This window comes from Monomorium pharaonis, chromosome 3, assembly GCF_013373865.1.
Source record: "Monomorium pharaonis isolate MP-MQ-018 chromosome 3, ASM1337386v2, whole genome shotgun sequence".
NCBI lineage: Eukaryota > Metazoa > Arthropoda > Insecta > Hymenoptera > Formicidae > Monomorium > Monomorium pharaonis.
The window spans coordinates 17,360,797-17,379,492 of NC_050469.1; the positions used below are offsets into that span (position 1 = coordinate 17,360,797).

The 18,696-nt window shown below is 32.4% G+C and overlaps 1 protein-coding gene and 1 long non-coding RNA gene across 11 annotated transcripts in view; one reads left to right on the forward strand and one right to left on the reverse strand.

The window, feature by feature from the left end:
- The window catches only part of LOC105832211 (calcium-binding mitochondrial carrier protein Aralar1), a 261,123-nt gene extending 243,656 nt beyond the window's left edge, over positions 1 to 17,467 (forward strand). For 7 of the 10 annotated variants that reach the window (XM_036284216.1, XM_036284212.1, XM_036284213.1 and 4 more), the window contains 2 exons: positions 3,279 to 3,369; positions 16,396 to 16,567. In XM_036284216.1, coding sequence (XP_036140109.1) covers positions 3,279 to 3,369; positions 16,396 to 16,567 — 263 coding nt within the window. Of the gene's footprint in view, positions 1 to 3,278; positions 3,370 to 16,395 lie in introns of all 10 variants that reach the window. The other 3 variants (XM_036284219.1, XM_036284211.1, XM_036284220.1) reach the window with 2 other exon arrangements.
- On the reverse strand, positions 11,622 to 16,378 carry LOC118644775. Its single transcript, XR_004962546.1, has 2 exons — positions 13,175 to 16,378; positions 11,622 to 12,670 (listed from the first exon to the last, which is right to left on the reverse strand). It is a non-coding gene; the product is annotated as an uncharacterized LOC118644775 (long non-coding RNA).
- Positions 17,468 to 18,696: the final 1,229 nt, after the last annotated feature.

The window sequence follows — 18,696 nt, forward strand, 5'->3', positions numbered from 1 at the left end:
CCACACCTCCACACACTACGACGCTTTCTATCCTCTAATACAATACTATTATAATACATAAAGATGTATAACAGGATGATTGCGTAAGTTAATTTCAGTCTTTCTCTTCTATAATACAATGAAGAAACACGGTATAAATACCGGAATTACCCTATACACCCATACATACACATACATAATCTTGAAAAATAGCTATTATATTAACATGCTTGCCATTAAAACGTCTTAAATCTTTATTTGGACAAAGAATTTGAAATAATGCATGTTCAAACCTATATATATACATATATATATATATATATATATATATATATATATATATGTATGTATGTATATATGTATCAGAGTTGGGTGGCAGCAAATACTTTTGTCTCCAAATTACACATTCAATTACATATTACTTTTATAATTTGTAATTGAAATCCATTTAATTATCCATTATTTTCAGCATTTGGAATTAAGTTTCATTTAATTACTCATTATTTTGAGCATTTGTAATGAATGTCCAAAGTAATTAAATTACACTATTGTAATGTAATTACATTTGTGTAATTTAATAACATTTGTGTAATTTTAATTACTTATTTACAATTAAATTAAATATTCTTAAAGATTCGGATCAGTTTATTTCAACAATTTTAAAGGTAAATTCAGACATTGCGCGATGGAGTGATAGAAATTTGGCTTTATCATTCGAATTATGTTCTGTCTGAATTTGCCATAAGAGAGGTATGACTGTTTCCTATATGTAGTAGACTTCTTTCCGCGAATAAACAGTATACTGCTACTCCACAAAACATTTTCTTCAAAACATATCAGCATTATTGCAAGCCAAAAAGCAGAGTCATAAATGTGATAATTACATTGTTTAAGTATAAGTGTCATGAAGAAGTTTTTATAAGATACAAAACTATTGTAGTAATTTTCAAGCTCACAAAAGTATCTTATTAAGTTTCTCGAATATTTTTTTATAAAATATGGAATTAAGATGTTAATTCTTAATTGAAAATAAAAATACAATAAAAAATTGGATGTTAAAGTTTTTTAGTTCATTGAGAAAATACAGATTTTAATTCTCAACTAAAAATACAAATTAGAGAATTTTAATGCTTGAATTTTTTCAATTAAACGTTAATTTAAATTAATGTTTTAATTTTTATTGGATATTTATATTATATTTTATACTTGTGTTGTATGCTGCAGAACAAGTTTCACAATTTTATTGCATTTAATAAAAAGAAATTATTTTTTAATAAGCCAACGTATTCGTTTCTTTATTTTGTAGACAACATTTTTAACTCTTTTAATTTTAAATTTTAATTCTTAATTTTAACTAGACATTTTTGAAATACATAAACTTAACTTTTTTCCAAACTTTTAAAAATTTATCTGTGTAAAAGAATAAATTCTATAAAAGAAACAATTATTAAAAAAGATACGTTTTCACATAAACGACAATATTTCTTTGTTATTCCATACATGTAAATTTAATTTACAAATAAAATGTTAAATATATTTGCCGCCCAAGCAGAAGGCAAACTTCACGCTCGTCTAAAAAATGTCGCTTTCTCCGCTAGATACACAACATATTATTCTTGCAGTATGTACAGTATGTACACTCTCACGTTCTCTTTGTCATTAACACAATTCGAATAAAAATTAAAATGTAATTAAATTACACAAATGTAATTACATTACAATAGTGTAATTTATTTACTTATACATTCATTACAAATGCTCAAACAAATTAGTAATTCAATGGTGTTTAATTACAAATGTTCAAAATAATGTGTAATTAAATCACATTTAATTATTCGTTGTTTTGAGCATTTTTAATTTGGTAATAGTCAATCACAAATTCGCCCATCTCTGATATGTATATATAAACTACTGGACAAAATTAAAGGAACAAAAGTTTGAAATAGCGTCAAGTTCGTAAAAGTTGAGCAAAAAATCTGACCTTTATATGATGTAGTCCGAAGTGTCGACTTGACCCCTACAAAGTCTTCCCGCTGTGGGTCCAGTAGTTTCGGAGTTACGCCTCTCGAAGCAACTCTCTGTCAAAAACAAAAGTTACAAGGTTGCAGTTTAAAAAATACAGGGCAATCTGATGCGGAAAACAGCCAGGAAAAATTCGGAAATGGTTCTGTAAGTATCTCTTAAAGTGTCCCTAGTGCGCCCTGACATCCCTTTTCAATCCTTATTCGCCACTTCTTCGTTCCAACAGTGGAGACAGTGTTTTGCACGCGTTTATCTATCCGAGGACAACTCTCTAACACCGCTAGGTTTTAAAACCGTTAAATGTCGAAGGTCCCATCCTTCTATGATCCCTACTACCTCGCGAAAGTGGATTGAACCACCCCTAATACCAATCAACTTTTGCTAGTGCCTCCATGTCCGTCCAGAGTGTGTCCGGAAAATTCAGAAATAGGTTGAACCGCATCTGTAGAGGTTTTTGGTTGGAATCTAGAGAGGAAAGAAAATGTAACACAAAGAAGGGATGAAAACAAGATGGCTGGAGAGAGAACAAAAATTTTTTTGGTCTCGAATGCAAGTCGTGCCCTGAAGCGATCACCTGTAGCTTGGCGCAATTGCGACTCGTTGGCCGATTAAAGAAGTAGCAGGTAAAGATTAAAAGAGCTGGATGTGGTGCATGGTCAGAGAGTAATACCAAAAACCTCTATAGGTTTGGCCTATTTCCGATTTTTTCGGACGCATGGAGGCACCAGCGGAAGTTAATTTGTGTTAGGGGTGGTTGTTCAATCTACTTTCACGGGGTAGTAGGAATCATAGACGGATGGCACCTTCGACATTTAACGGTTTTAAAACCGAGCGGTGTTAGAGAGTTGTCCTCAAACAAACGCGTGCAAAACATTGTCTCCACTGTTAGAACAAAGAGGAGGCAAATCGGGATTGAAAAGGGATGCGGATGTCAGGGCGCACTAGGGACACTCTACGGGACACTTACAGAACCGATTTAGCTCATTTCTGAATTTTTCCTGGCAGTTTTTCGCATCAGGTTACTATGTATCTTCCAAACTGCAACTTTGTAACTTTTGTTTTTGACAGCAAGTTGTTTCAAGAGGCGTAACTCCGAAACTATTGGACCCATAGCGGGGAGACTGTGTAGGGATCAATTCGACACTTCAGACTACATCACATAAAAAAGTCAGATTTTTTGCTCAACTTTTACGAACTTAGAGCTATTTCAAACTTTTGTTCCTTTAATTTTGTCCAGTAGTTTGTATCCAATATTGCTTAATTTTCTTTTCTTACAGCTCGAGTGTTCAGATCGTCACCTCAATTTGGCGTCACCCTTTTCACGTATGAATTGTTGCAAAGGCTGTTTGTTGTCGATTTTGGAGGATCGTAAGTATATACAATAACTCAAGAAATATAAACCCAATAAACACCAATTAATAGTAACATAATCAATATTATACTTTCATACTTAACAATATAAATATATTATAACACATGTTGCACCTAACAGTTATATTAAGTGTGAAGTTACAGCATATATATTAGGGGAGATTTGCCATATGCGTATCACTTAAAATATTTTTGGTTATATTTGCATTTAATACTATTTGGGATGCAAATAAACATTTAAAATTGCAACTCGATTTTAAGGCACCTATTATACATATTAAATTTTTTATTAATAACAAATTAATATATTATAAACTTTTTTGTAACATGCTGGAAAAGATGCGATTTAAAAAACCGATCGCGTAAATTGTACCTGTGTGTCCCCTACATCGTATCTATTTCGAAAATATTGAATTTATGAGTAAAAATAATTAAAAATTTAAGAATAATAAAAAAAATAATAAACTAGTGTTATTTTATTTATTATTTATCAAATGAAGGGAATACCAAACATTTAAAAATAAATTATTAACAATAAAAGAATTAAGAAGATGACCTTGAAATCAAAGTAGCTTGAACTAACTTTTTTTTATTGATATGCATATAGGAATAGAAATATAGAAATCCTTGAAATGATTTAGGAAACTTAATAGGTTTTATACAAATATGGATGTAATTTTTGTAATAATTGTAAATATGTATGTACTATATATGTAAAATATATTATAATAAACCTTTCTTTTAAAAAAATATAAAACTTTAGTGAAAAATTATGTGATTACATTATTATCAGGTATATAAATAGATAAAAATCCAGCTAGTCAGACCTGCTAAAATCACATATGGTGAAAACATTACAACAATATTATAATTTTGACAATTAATTGTCTTTTGCTTTGTCTTCTAAAAGTTTCGAGCAAATTTACGACAAAAGTTTTCATCACACAATGCTGTAAATTACAGAGAAAAACTTGTACATAAACATTACGTAGAGAAATCACAAGAATGCTTCGGAGCGGTAAAATGCAAAATTTACAAAAATAACAAAACAAACCTTGCCACACGACATGACAATTTTATGGCAGGAACAGAAAAATCTTGCCAAGCTAGCAAAGTGACGCAAACTTTGCGCGAAGTTTGCCGCAAATTCGAGCAAATCTTTGCAGCATAATTACAAGGTGTGTCCGCATTAAGCTTAGCTTTTGCTGGCAAGGCTTCTTGTAAATAGTAAGACGCATATTTTATGCAAATAACAAGGTAAAACTTGCTAATAAAGTAAATTTGTAACAACACTAAGGCAAACCTTGCCGTACAAAATATGATAGCAAATTTGTGTCAAGAACAGAGGAAACCTTGCTGTACATAGTATGATAGCAAATTTGTGGCAAGAACAAGGCAAACCTTGCCATATACAATATGATAGCAAATTTGCGACAAGAACAAGGCAAATCTTGTCGAAATTAAGATCGACAAAAATGAAATATTGAACTGATTAGTTCAATATCATATGTGAATGGTGCAATCGTACTTGGTTTTCTGTTCTCGACGAGCTCTTCTTATTCACTCAATAGGTGAATCTTTTTCACGAGAAATGCGCCATCTTGGAGTAAATAGTGAAGTCACTCAGAAATATAGTGGTTCTTGTTAAAACTCCATAATGCAACCCTGTCATTTGCATAAAATATGCGTTGTACTATTTGCGACAAGCCTTGCCAGCAAAAGTTAAGCTGTTTGCGCACACACCTTGTCGCAATTTTGCTATGAAAGTATGCTCGGCGAGTTTTACTTTATTCTTGCTACTATATATAATGAACTTTATTGTGTCCTCTTGAGGTTTACAATCTCTACATAAACTTATCACTATCTTAAAAACTACCTTATCTCTATCCTACATCTATACTCCTAGGTGTTTCGGCAGTCGCTACTGCCTCCACACTCTGTCTTTCTACACACAACACACACACACACACACACACACACACACACACACACCGCCTTTCTGTGCAGTTCCGTTTCCTTTGCTCTTCTATCAACAACTTTTTCTAACTTCCATACCATCATCGTCCCTCTTTATCCTCTCCCTCTCTCTCATCAACTCCCTAATCCAACTCTCTTCTTCCCCATCTGCCATCAAAATCCTTCCTACTACCTCCTGCCAACTGTCTCTGTCCAAACCCCAATCTCTACACTCCCCCCATACGTGCCTCCCACGTCTCTACGCTACTTCCACATAATCTACACCTTTTCTTTTCCTCATTCTCCTAATATCTATTGCCTCTCATCTCGTTACTTAATCTACACCTTATAATTCTCCTTCATCTACTTTCTCCCCATCCTTTTCTCAGATATCTTGGTATGCCTTCCTCCTTCACAAATTTATAACACTTATTATATTCCGATCCTAGAATTCTCTCCCATCTTTCCTCTCTTTGCATCTGTTTATCCTTATTAAATATCGCTTCAATACTATCCTCCGCTTTTTCCTCTAGCTTCTCCAAATTCCCTTCCCTGTCCTCCCAAAAACTCCTTCTTTCCTCTTTCCAGCCACTACCTACTTTTCCCGACCTACCCCTCAACTTTATTTCTTTTAAATACTTTCTTGTTAGCTCACTACCTCCTCCCTCCTCTTTTTATATTTCCACGCCCTTCTTCCCGCTTTCCCTCTCAATTTATACGTTAGTATCTCTTCTCTCATCATATATCCCAGCGTGTGGGATTCCATCCAAGCCCAGCACCCATCTCAGGTACCTCTCCTCTAACCTCTCCATACTGTCTCCCTCCTTCCATCCCCATATTTCAACTCCGTACCCCATAACCGTCCTTACTAATCTATCAAATAACCACAACCTCTTTCCCCAATCACCCTCGTACTTTCTCTTCTCAAATTTGACCCATCACTGCCGTCGCCCTTCTCACTCTATCCTTTATCTGCGTTTCTTGCTCCCTCATTTTTTTGTAACACATAACCTAGATAGCAGTACTCCTTCACTTCCTCTATCCTATTCCCTTTCCACCACCAACTTTTCCTACTCTCCCTACCTCCTCTCTTTTTGAACCTTATCATTTCTCTGCATTTAAAACTAAATTCTTTTTATCCAAGTATCTTTTTAACTTTTCCAACATACTTCTCTTCTGGTCTTCGTCTTCTGCTATTATTACTAAGTCATCCGCATATGTACACACCCTTTCTCCTCTTATCTTCATCCCCACTTGACCCTCCCCATTACTTATTCTAAGTCTGAGATCAATATATTAAAAAGCAACGGACTCAGTGGACACTTCTGTCTTACCCCCCTCCTGGTCCAAAACTCCTTACCCGTCTTCTCCCCCTTACTCTAACCCTACTTTTCGTTTCTCTTAATTAACTTTCCACTCTCTCTATTAAACCTTCTCTAATCCCCCTCTCTCTCATCGTCTTTATCAAAATACCTCTATCCACCGAATCAAAGGCTGCCTTCAAATCTACGCTACTAATTTTCCGTCTTTTTTGCATACACTTCTATTTATTAAGTAGTTCAATATGTATACGTTATCTATTGTCCCTCTCTTACTCCTAAAGCCTGCTTGATTTTCTGGGATTATTCTCTTCTTCTCAATCTCTTCTTTTAACCTCTCTGCTAAAATCTTTGCGTACACCTTGTACAGTGTTAGTATTAATGTTATTCCCCTGTACTCCCTCACATGCTTCCCCTCTCCTTTCTTCACTATCGGCACCACTACACCCTCCTTCAATTTTTCTGGCTACTCTTCTCCTTTCCATACCCTATTCAAAAAATCCTCCATCCACTCCTCAAGCCTTCCTCTTCCACCTCCACACCTCATTCGGAATTCTATCTAATCCACCCGTTTTTCCTAATTTTAATTTATTCACCACCTTTCTCACTTCCTCCTTGCTAATAACCTGTTCTTCCTTCCTCCTACTACCTTCTCCATCCTTTCTCACCTCTCCTCTAACCACTCTTGCCTCTACTCCACCTAACAAACACATAAAATACTTTTTCCATTCCTCCATTCCTATTCCTTCGTCCACCCTCCTTTTCTTTTTCCTGTCTTTATTTACTATCTCCCATACTTCACTCTCATTCCTAGCTTTTTCTGCCTTTTTCTCCCATTTCCTATTCTCCTCCTCTTTCTTCCTCTCACATAGATCTTTGAATTCTCTTTTTAGCCCTATATATTTACTCCTATCCTCTAACCCCTTCCTCCACTGCCTTAAATCCCTCTTCACCTGTCTTTTCAACTCCATACACTCTTCATCCCATCAGCCTCTTCCTCCCTTCCTACCTTTCCTTCACTCTCTCTCTCCGTCTTTCCCATTGCCTCCTTGATTTTACTCAACATCCTATCCCAATCCTCATTTACCTCCTGCTCACATTCTTCCTCCATCCTTCCCTCCGATTCTCTTCTGAACATTTTTCTACCCTGTACATCCCAAACCCCCCTTATCTCTCTACCTCTCCCCTTCTTATTTACCCCTCCATCTTCACTCCTCACCTCTGCCACCACTGGAAAATGATCCGAATCTACCTTATCTATTACTTTCATTTTTTCTATTCTTTCCTTCGCCTCTCTATCTATTAAAATATAGTCGATTACCGTGTTCCCTCTGTCTCCTACATACGTATACTCACCTTCCTCATCTCCCACCTTCCATTTAAAATTTCCCATCTACATTCTCCTATCAATTCCAGCAGCTTTATTCCTTCTTCATCTATCTTACCATCTTTGGACTTTCTCCTAACTTGATCTTCCCCCTCACCACTATCCGAATCCTCTCCTCATCTTCCTTCTTTTCTACCCGTTCTAGCATTAAAATTCTCCCCAATAATCACCTTTGTTTCTCTCTCTTTTGATTCTATAACCTGTTTTACAAGGGAACGGACAGAACTGTCCCTCACCGATTTTAATGAGCTTTGGATATGTTGTAGAACATAAAAAAATATTAGACCCATATTTTTTTTTATCTGCGTATCTCGACGTTTAGGGGTTGAAACCACCCCTCGAAAATAACGTATTTTTTCGTTTTTTGCGAATATCTTTGAAAATATAAGATTTATTAAAAAATGTTCTATACGAAAGTTTTATGGAATTTTATACTCTTTACAATAGTATATTTATATTTTTTAAAAATTTCAAATTTTTTAATTTATCCCATCCTTACCCCTTTTTTTCAACATTTTAAAAATTTTGTAAGGACAAAAATTAAAAAGCATTAAAAGCCGAATCTACCCATATATAATAACATATGGGTTCCATCATTCTCAATTATTAGCAAAACGAAATAGTAATCTCGCGCTATAAGTGCCGCGCTAGAAGTAGTGTTGCGTTATTTCTTTAATCGCGTCACACTCAATAACTGCCTCTTCTGCGTATATTTTTATATTAAAACATAAAAATGGATTAATCTTAATTATATAATACGCAACGTATTACACGATATAAAACATAAATGCATATATATAACAAAAGTAGCATATATATACGTATGTGCCTACGTACATTTTCATTGTTACAAATGCGAATATAAATTAATATAAAGCAAAATATTTTTTAACATTTAAAATTGCAAATACCATATAACGAAATATATAATATCAAGAGAAAAATATAAAACATAAACTGCAATAACTATTTGCATAATTATATTATTTACACTATATGCACGTAGCACGCTCTGATAATAAAGATAATATAAGTATATAAGTATATAATTTAATTTAATTTGAAGTTTGAAGATACATTTATACGGATGTATATATACATTTTGCATATGACACGGACAAATACTTTAATATCAGTGTTGATAGAGGGACCGGTTGTTTTCGCGCAAGCGCATCACGTGAGGCTTCAATAAAATATCCATTAGTAATAGGAAGGAGATCTTTGATCGTACATCTTGTACACGACACCAACGTATAAATATAGTAACAGTGATAGACGGATCGGTTGTTCTCGCGCAGGCGTGAAACTTCAATAAAGTATTTATTAGTAATAGGAAGGAAATATTTGATCCCCATATAATTTTTTTGCAAATTTATAAAAACGTGAACACATTTCACATATTAAACACGCATGTATATTTTCTCGTATTAAATAGAATAATTTATAAATATTGTATTTTATTTGATAAATACTGGTAAGATTTTTTACAAAATTGTATGGGGACCAAACATCTCCTTCCTATTACTAATAGATACTTTATTGAAGCCTCACGCCTGCGCGAGGACAACCGATCCGTCTATCACTGTTACTATATTTATACGTTGGTGTCGTGTGCAAGATGTACGATCAAAGATCTCCTTGCTATTACTAATGGATATTTTATTGAAGCCTCACGTGAAGCGCTTGCGCTAAAACAACCGGTTCCTCTATCAACACTGATATTAAAGTTATTTGTCCGTGTCATATGCAAAATGTATATATACATCCGTATAAATGTATTTTCAAACTTCAAATTAAATTAAATTATATACTTATATACTTATATTATCTTTATTATCAGAGCATGCTACGTGCATATAGTGTAAATAATATAATTATGCAAATAGTTATTGCAGTTTATGTTTTATATTTTTCTCTTAATATTATATATTTTGTTATATTGTATTTGCAGTTTTAAATGTTAAAAAATATTTTGCTTCATATTAATTTATATTCGCATTTGTAACAATGAAAATGTACGTAGGAACATACGTATATATATGGTACTTTTGTTATATATATGCATTTATGCTTTATATCGTGTAATACGTATTATTGCGTATTATATAATTAAGATTAATCCATTTTTGTTTTAATATCAAAATATACGCAAAAGAGGCAGTTATTGAGTGTGACGCGACTAAAGAAATAACGCAACACTACTTCTAGCGCGGCACCTACAGCGCGAGATTACTATCTCGTTTTGCTAATAATTGAGAATGATGGAACCCATATGTTATTATATATGGGTGGATTCGGCTTTTAATGCTCTTTAATTATGTCCTTACAAAATTTTTTAAATGTTGAAAAAAAGGGGTGGGAGTGGGATAAATTAAAAAATTTGAAATTTAAAAAAAATTTAAATATACTATTGTAAAGAGTATAAAATACCATAAAACTTTCGTATAGAAAATTTTTGCATAAACCTTATATTTTCAAAGATATTCACAAAAAACAAAAAAATGCGTTATTTTCGAGGGGTGGTTTCAACCCCTAAACGTCGAGATACGCAGATAAAAAAAAATATGGGTCTAATAATTTCTTATGTTCTACAACATATCCAAAGCTCATTAAAATCGGTGAGGGACAGTTCTGTCCGTTCCCTTGTTAGTAATTGCATTGCTCTTTCTCTTCCTTCCTCCTTTATATAGACCCCTACTACCTTTTTCTCCCTATCTTAATTCCAACCTACAATAATCCTTCGCCCAATTCTACGATTTCACTTCCTCTATCACCTAACTCCTTTCTTACTCCTACAACCATTCCCCCATCGCCCTACCTCTTCTATTTCTTCTACTAGCCTTTTGCACCCCCCACTCATAACCCTTTGGTACTATGTTTCTTATCTTTTCCCATCCTCTTACGTCCGCCCATGTCTCTGACAAGAACATCACGTCCCATTCTTTTAAACCATCCCAAAAATCTTTATCTTTATTCCCCATCCCTGCCACATTCCAGAAAGCTATTTTCACTTCCTTCCCCTCCCACGACCTTTCCTCTCCTGACTTACCCTTCACAATCTTCCTATATTCCCTTCCTCCCCATCCTCTATCCTCAACTCACTTTTTTCATTCCTCAAGACTTCCTCCTCTTCATCCCACTTCCACTAACAATCTCCTTTCCTAATCCTCCCATATCCTAACCATACCGTCTTTCCCTTCTCTTCTTCTACTCTTGCTATCTTTTCTAACCTCTATCTCATCTTCCTTTCCTTCCAAGTTCAGTCTTCCATAATTCTTTCTTCTCTCCCTTTCAGAATCTTTTTCTTCTACTCCACACTTCTTTCCTCTGTTCCTCATTCTCTAACTTCACCCATACCTATTCTCCTAACTCCCTTCACGATAACTTCCGCTCCTATCTCCTTAAACACCCTCTCCACCGCCTCCTTCCTATTCCCTTTCTTAATCTCTACACCCTTAATTAATTAATAAATTCTTCCTTTTATCTTCTCTTTTCTTCATCTCTATTCTCCTCTCTATCTCCTTGACCTTTCTGTCAACTACGTTATCTCCTCCTACCTCTATTTTCTCTGTCTTTCTACTTAACTCTTCCTGCGCATCTAATAACTCTTTTCTTTCTCTTTCCTATCTAAATTCTCTCTTCTTAAAATCCTTAATTTCCTTTTTTAACGCCTCTAATTCTTGTCTCATCTTTCTCCCCTGCTCCTCCATAATCTCCTTCAACTCCTTTTTCATCTCTAATCTAACTATCTTTAAGCTTCCTACAATATCCTCTTTCTAATCTCTTAATTTTCTATCCCATTCATCTCCATCTTCTCCCACCGGCGATCTAGCTACTCTCTTACTTCCTCTAATACCATTAATTGAAGTACAGCTGTCGCTTCTACCTCTATCCGTACCTCCTATCATGTTTGTCGCTGCTACTGAATCTGCCTTAACTATCCTCTACCTCCCCACTCTGTCATTAGGCGGCGTGGCTGCTCCCCACGTTCCCGTACACCCGTCTTGTCTCTGCCTACTCCTGCTTCAATTCTGTTATTACCCGGCTCACCTAATTAATACGCTAATTTACTCCTATCCTTTCTTCCTACACTTCACTTATCCACCCACACACTCTTTGCGCTCTCCTTCAACCACACCCCGCTATCCTACCCTCTCCGACGCTCTCTTTTACCGCTTATCTCACTCAATTCACTGCATACAACTACACACGTCTAACTTACTCTGGAAACGGAAACGGAAGTCCTTATTCTTGCTACTAATTTGCCGTTATTCCATGCTTAGCAAGATTTTTTCTGTTCTTGCCAGAAATTTATTGTCATGTCGTGTAGCAAAGTTTGCTCTGTTATTTGCGTAAATTTTATCGTGCCGGAGCAAATTATATGTTTCTCTACGTAATACTTACGTAATACTTAGTACAAATCTTTCTGTGTTATTTACAGCATCGTGTGATAAAAACTTTTGTCGTAAATTGGCTCGAAACTTTTAGAAGAAAAAGCAAAAGACAATTACTTGTCATAAAATTGTTGTTAAAATTAAAACAATCCTTGCTGTAAAGCTTTCATGATATGTGATTTTAGCAGGCCTGGCTAGCTAAAACGGAATAATAACAAATCAGTAGCAAAAACAAAGTAAAACTTGTCGAGCACACTTTCGCAGCAAAATTACGACAAGGTGTGTCCGTAAACAGCTTAGTTTTTGCTGGCAAAGATTGTCGCAAATAGTATGACGTATATTTTATGCAAATAACAGGGTTGCATTATCGGATTTTAAACTTTATTTCTGGGTGACTTTAGTATCTCTTCCGAGACGGTGCATTCCTCGTGAAAAAAAGTTACCTACTGGGTGAATAAAAGGGACTTATCGAGAACAGAAAACCAAGTACAATTGTACTATTTACATATTCAATTGAATTGATCAGTTCAATATTTCATTTTTATCGATCTTAATTTCGACAAGATTTGCCCTGTTCTTGCCCCAAATTTGCTATCACTTTGTGTATGGCAAGATTTGCCTTGTTCTTGCTACAAATTTGTTGTTATGTTTTACTAGCAAGTTTTACCCTGTTATTTGCATAAAATATGCGTCGTAATATTTACGATAAGTCTTGGCAGCGAAAGCTAAGCTTAATGTGGACACACCTTGTCGTAATTTTGCTCAAAGGTTTGCTGGAGTTTGCGGCAAATTTTGCGCAGAGTTTGCGTCATTCTGCTAGCTGGGAAGTTAACACTAGTTGTACTTAATTTTTTTTAATGTTGCTAGCATGTGTAAAACGACACATAATCTGTTAATTTTTTGTCTACATTACTCATTTCTCATTTACTTCATATTTTGATTAATAGAGGAAAGGCACCGAATTTGGAACACTACTTCGTTTTTGGATTATATTTCTTAAATAATGGTTAAAAAAACACTTTTGAAAATACTAATTTAAGTTAGAAAGTATTTTTTATCAAATAATATAGTAATTTTTATAATATCGTTTCGTATTTTTTTAATAATTATTGTTTTATTGTAATACATGTCAAAAAGGACACATCTGACGAAATGGGCGCTTAATTTGAAACCCGTATACGATTGAAGTACTAACGTTACATTTTGTTTAATTATACATCTAACCTAAATTACGTGATTCTATAGACTCTATGTTATTTTGTTAGATTCGCTTAAGAAGCATATTTGTTAACAGACAACTCGTCTATTGTCTCTCGTGAAATCTCACCTTGAAACATTTAAGTTATTATACATATAGGTTATATATTAAAGTTACAATCACGGGTTAGCTCTACTATTATCACGGCATAGAAACAATTATCATTACTAGACCTCTGATCTCACGGAGTGTTCCAATTTACGCACACACGACAACTTTATGTTTACAACTGCATTATAAAATAAATATTTAAAAAAAATTAAAAAGAAGCAGTTTTACGAAACTACAGACATGTGAAATGATGGTAATGTTATTGATAATACACTCACTATTGTTTAAATTGTGCAAAAAAAAAGAACTTTAGTACAATTAATAGTAATTTAATTAAAACTTTAAGTTCTTTTTTAACTTAAATGTTTGTTAATTGCACTAAATTATGCGAAAAAAATATAAAACATATACATTCCTTGCAATGTAAATAATAAAAAAATAAAATTGTATTAACACATAGCATATGCATACGCCGCATAGATAAATAAATTATTTATACGTATTTAATGCGTCAAATAAATAATTAAAAAAATAAATTATTACATTTATTTGAGGAAATATAAAAAAATAGTTTAATTCATTAATCTTGTCTCGTCGAGATAGCCCAGATTTTAAAAAATCGTTTTTCTAGGACGCTTGGTTCCCGAGATAATGACAATTGAAGTAATTTGAACGCGCCAATTCACTTTTGTACACGCACGTCTGACCGCGCGCTAGCAGACGACGCGGTACGCGGCGCTACCGGTCGCCGCTCTCGAGTTGATGCTTTTGTTAACTGCTTTTGTTAACACGTTTACAGTGATCAATCTTCATGAATTGCTTCGAACTTTTGGGAAAGACTATAACTTTTTAATAAGACGCTGTCTAAATTTCAGCTCTTAATATTCATAACTGTAGCAACAGTGATTTTTCAAAGAAAAAAAATTATCTCGACTTCTAAGCAACCTAGGACAATGTTCTTTTTTTTAAATTTAAAGAAAAGTCGCACCATTCAAATGCCTTTAACCCATTTTGATAGCGTTAATATTTTAAAAGTTATTTAATTGTTAATTAGGCTTATTTTTTACACGTTTATTTGAGGCACTTAATTGCATTGCACACATTTCGTAATACCGATATATGATGCTGCAACTTTTTAAGAAGAAAACAAACTTTTGTTCGGGTTTGTGCATGGTCTCAAAAATGTAGAAATTAAATTTTGATGGAGCGCGTTTTGGATAAACGATTGACATTACTCAAAAAGTTATTAATATTTTTTTATGAAATTTGGTACCCTTTTTTCGTAACAAAAGCTATATTTTCCTATAATTTCAAATGTTTGAGTTAATTTTTAAGAAAGTTATAAACAATTTATAACTTTTAAGAAACGGCATTTTTTATGGTTTTTTTCTACTTTACAACCTAACTATAAACTAATCGACCGATCTTAATGAACCAGATTTATTATTGGATGTCTATTTAATACCTACAACTTTTATTTGAAACTTTTTCGGATTCCGTTTTTGTTTACTAGGCGCGAGCAAAAAACTTTTTTCATAACTTCAACCTGTAATTTTGCAACCCCCAGTTTTTTGCGAGTGGTAAACATATCTATCGTAATCTACGCATATTAATTGTGCTTTATGCACAGTCAAACGTAAGTTATTAATTTTTTTTTTAAACGGTCCTTTTTTAATCCAATTTTCCTGGACTAGTAGAAAACAGCATGAATGTATGAAATATGTATTTTATTTCTTTAATTAACCAAGCGGATCATGTTTTTATCGGCATTCATACGGTATGATGTTTAGTTTCCAAGAAATAAGAGGGTTACAATTTAGGAAACTGTTTCAAATTCGGTGTCTTTCCTCTAAATATTGTTTATATTGTAAAACTATAAAATATTGAAGAGGTGACCGCTTTAGGTAACCGGTATGCATTCAGCAACTCTCCCCTATGTACTGTGTTAGTTGGTGTTTATTAGGAATGAATTTAAAAAATAATTACATTGATTAAGTTGACGTAAACTTTATATATTATAATATTATAATAATTTTTATAACTTTTCACGGAATGTGTTCCTTAAACTTGATTATCAATGATATATAAATAAACATATATATATGTAGAGTAAAATATGATGATAATTTTAGCCTCTTGGTAAATTAATAAATGTGTAATTTAATTTACGTGACTTATTTTATATGAATTTATGTAATTTAAATTTCTTCTATGTATTATATGTTCTACATATCTTTTGCAGAAATAGGTTTGGCAGAATCTTAAGCAAAAATCTTATAATTAACATTTACAGCTGTCTCTTTTAATTCATGAAATAAAGTTGATGGAAAATTCTGATATATTCTGCTAAACTATTGACTACAAATTATACAAAAAAACATATAACTTACATTAATAAAAAAAAAGAAAAATTTTTATTTTTTGCTTTTATCACAAAATTATATTTACAAACTAATGTGTCTTCAATCAGTGATCAGGAATTTTAATTAGAATTTCAATTAGAATTTCTAATTGTTATGAAAATTTAGGATGGAGATTGATGATATAACTAATTATCAAACATTTGATACAAATTTTAAATGTGTAAAATTTGTTTATTATTATGAAATATTTACGTTTTAATTTATAATTATAAAATACTGTTTATATTATTTACAGCCGACCTACTGGTTCAGAACAAAAGGTACCTACCATGGGAGTTGCAGATGAAATTCGATCCACGAACCCAGATCATATAGGTGGCTACCAAGTAGCTTTACCCATCTTTACGGGTATAGAAACCAAGTTCGGTCTTTGTCTACCCAAGTTCCAAGCTGTTATCGGAAAGTAACAATATCGTTAACAGCTGCAAAAAAACAAACTTGTAGCAGTTTCTATAAATATGAGTATTGGAAATATACTGTGTTTACATCACTGACTGTGAAGCTGATGTGATGCATGTGATCTTTACAATCTACAAATTCTCCGCGTTTCATCTTTTCAATAATTATCTGGCCATTTCATACATACTACGTGAAATCGGCATAAGATGGAATGATCATCAATTGATACTAATTTGATGCGTACAACATGTACTGTAGATATGATGATGTAGAGTGTCGTTATAACATAATCGATCGGGAAGAAGTACAAAATCCATTATTGCGAAATGTCCAAGGACGTGATAACTGAGTTGATGCAGTCACGGTTGATACAGAAACAAAGCCGATGGCATTGAAATTATTTATTTTCATACTATATAAATATATTACATTGAAAATTAATGCCATCTGTATATTATTAATTTACAAAACGAGAGAGAATGACATTTATCGACAATTTATTATTGTTAACTTGAAATATTTTTGCCGATACGCGTATAGTAATCAAATGTGTGTTCATTAAATCATGAATGAATTGACGAATATGATGAGCGTGAGATTTTAGCGAGGGTTATAATTCGCGATGGTATGTACAATGTATATTTATGATGCTCAGAGTAATAATACATTAGGTCTCTATAATTACATTTATTATTTACCCAAAATACCTAGTTACAGTTCTTATAACTGGTAAATAAAAGGTCAATTGTTTTTATCTTTTGCTCGTCACAAAACTGCAAAATTGTTACTGAATAATATTTGTATATATGTATTTAAAAAAATATAAAAAATATTTTATTGTTTGATATTAATATTGTTTGTTTAGCATTGTAATATAATGTAATAAATTAATGGCTTGCTAAATTAAATTAATAATTTCCTTATTGCAGCAAAATGTAAACATTAAACGAATTTTATTTCTTATATAATTAAATAAAATATAACCAATTTTGCAATATTTTAGATTAATGAAGAAATTATAAATAAATAATGTTGTTGAAATTGACATTTTACGTAACATAAATTTATTGATATGCAAACATTAATTCTGCAATTATATGAATGAATACAGACAAATGTTTATTATTAAAAATATGCATTTTTCCGTATTTATTTTTTCTTTTTTTATTGCATACATATGTAAATAACTCTGACAGTAATATTCATATATAAATAAACTAACAGTAAAAAAACTTTTTAGAAGGATTCCGATCTATAAAATAAATATAAAATTTCTTGAATGTATATAGAAACTTTCTTTTGTTATATACATGTATTTTTGCAAAAAATGAATCTTAGGTGAATTGGAAATATTAATAAAAATCATTGTTTACCATAGTAGATCTGATTTAATAAACTTTTTTAAAGTGTTTAAAATTTGTATGATATTTTTCGGACAAGAACTTTCTTATTAATCTTGCATGTATCGATCGGATACAAATTTTATTTATTGTTTGTTTTGATTGATTCTAGTACACTTGTAACTAAAAATACAAACAATGTGTTTTCAAATTTTATAAATGTTCCAATAAATTTTTTTTATTTTAATGTAAAATATAAATATAATTGTGATTTATAATTATAGAGTACATAATGTTTAACATTGTAAATTTTTATACACGAACAATTCAAATCTTAATATTATATATAGGACTATACTCAAAGATTTTATCGAAATACTTATAGAATACTATTATAGAAGCAAATACGATCAAAACACATTTCGATTTTTTTACCAAGCAGAGTCAAAATGTGTTGTTTGGGTTTGCATCAAATTCTAAATGGAGAGCGTGTATCGATTATTGTCAAAAGTGTCAACTGTGTAAAAGGAAAGCAGTCATAATTCAATACCATATTTTTTCACGCAAATATATTTACTATACCCTCAGAAAAGATTTCTAATAACTAGACAAAAAATATTCTTGACACATTTATTCTCATTACACCTGAAGTAACATAAAAATAAAACAATATTTAGATTAAATCAATAATTCCTATTTTCCTCTCGCGAATAAAATAAAATTGACTTATTATCTTAAAACAAGAGCAATATACGGGTGTCCCAACGCACATGGGTCAATGCTCGTAAAAAGGTAAA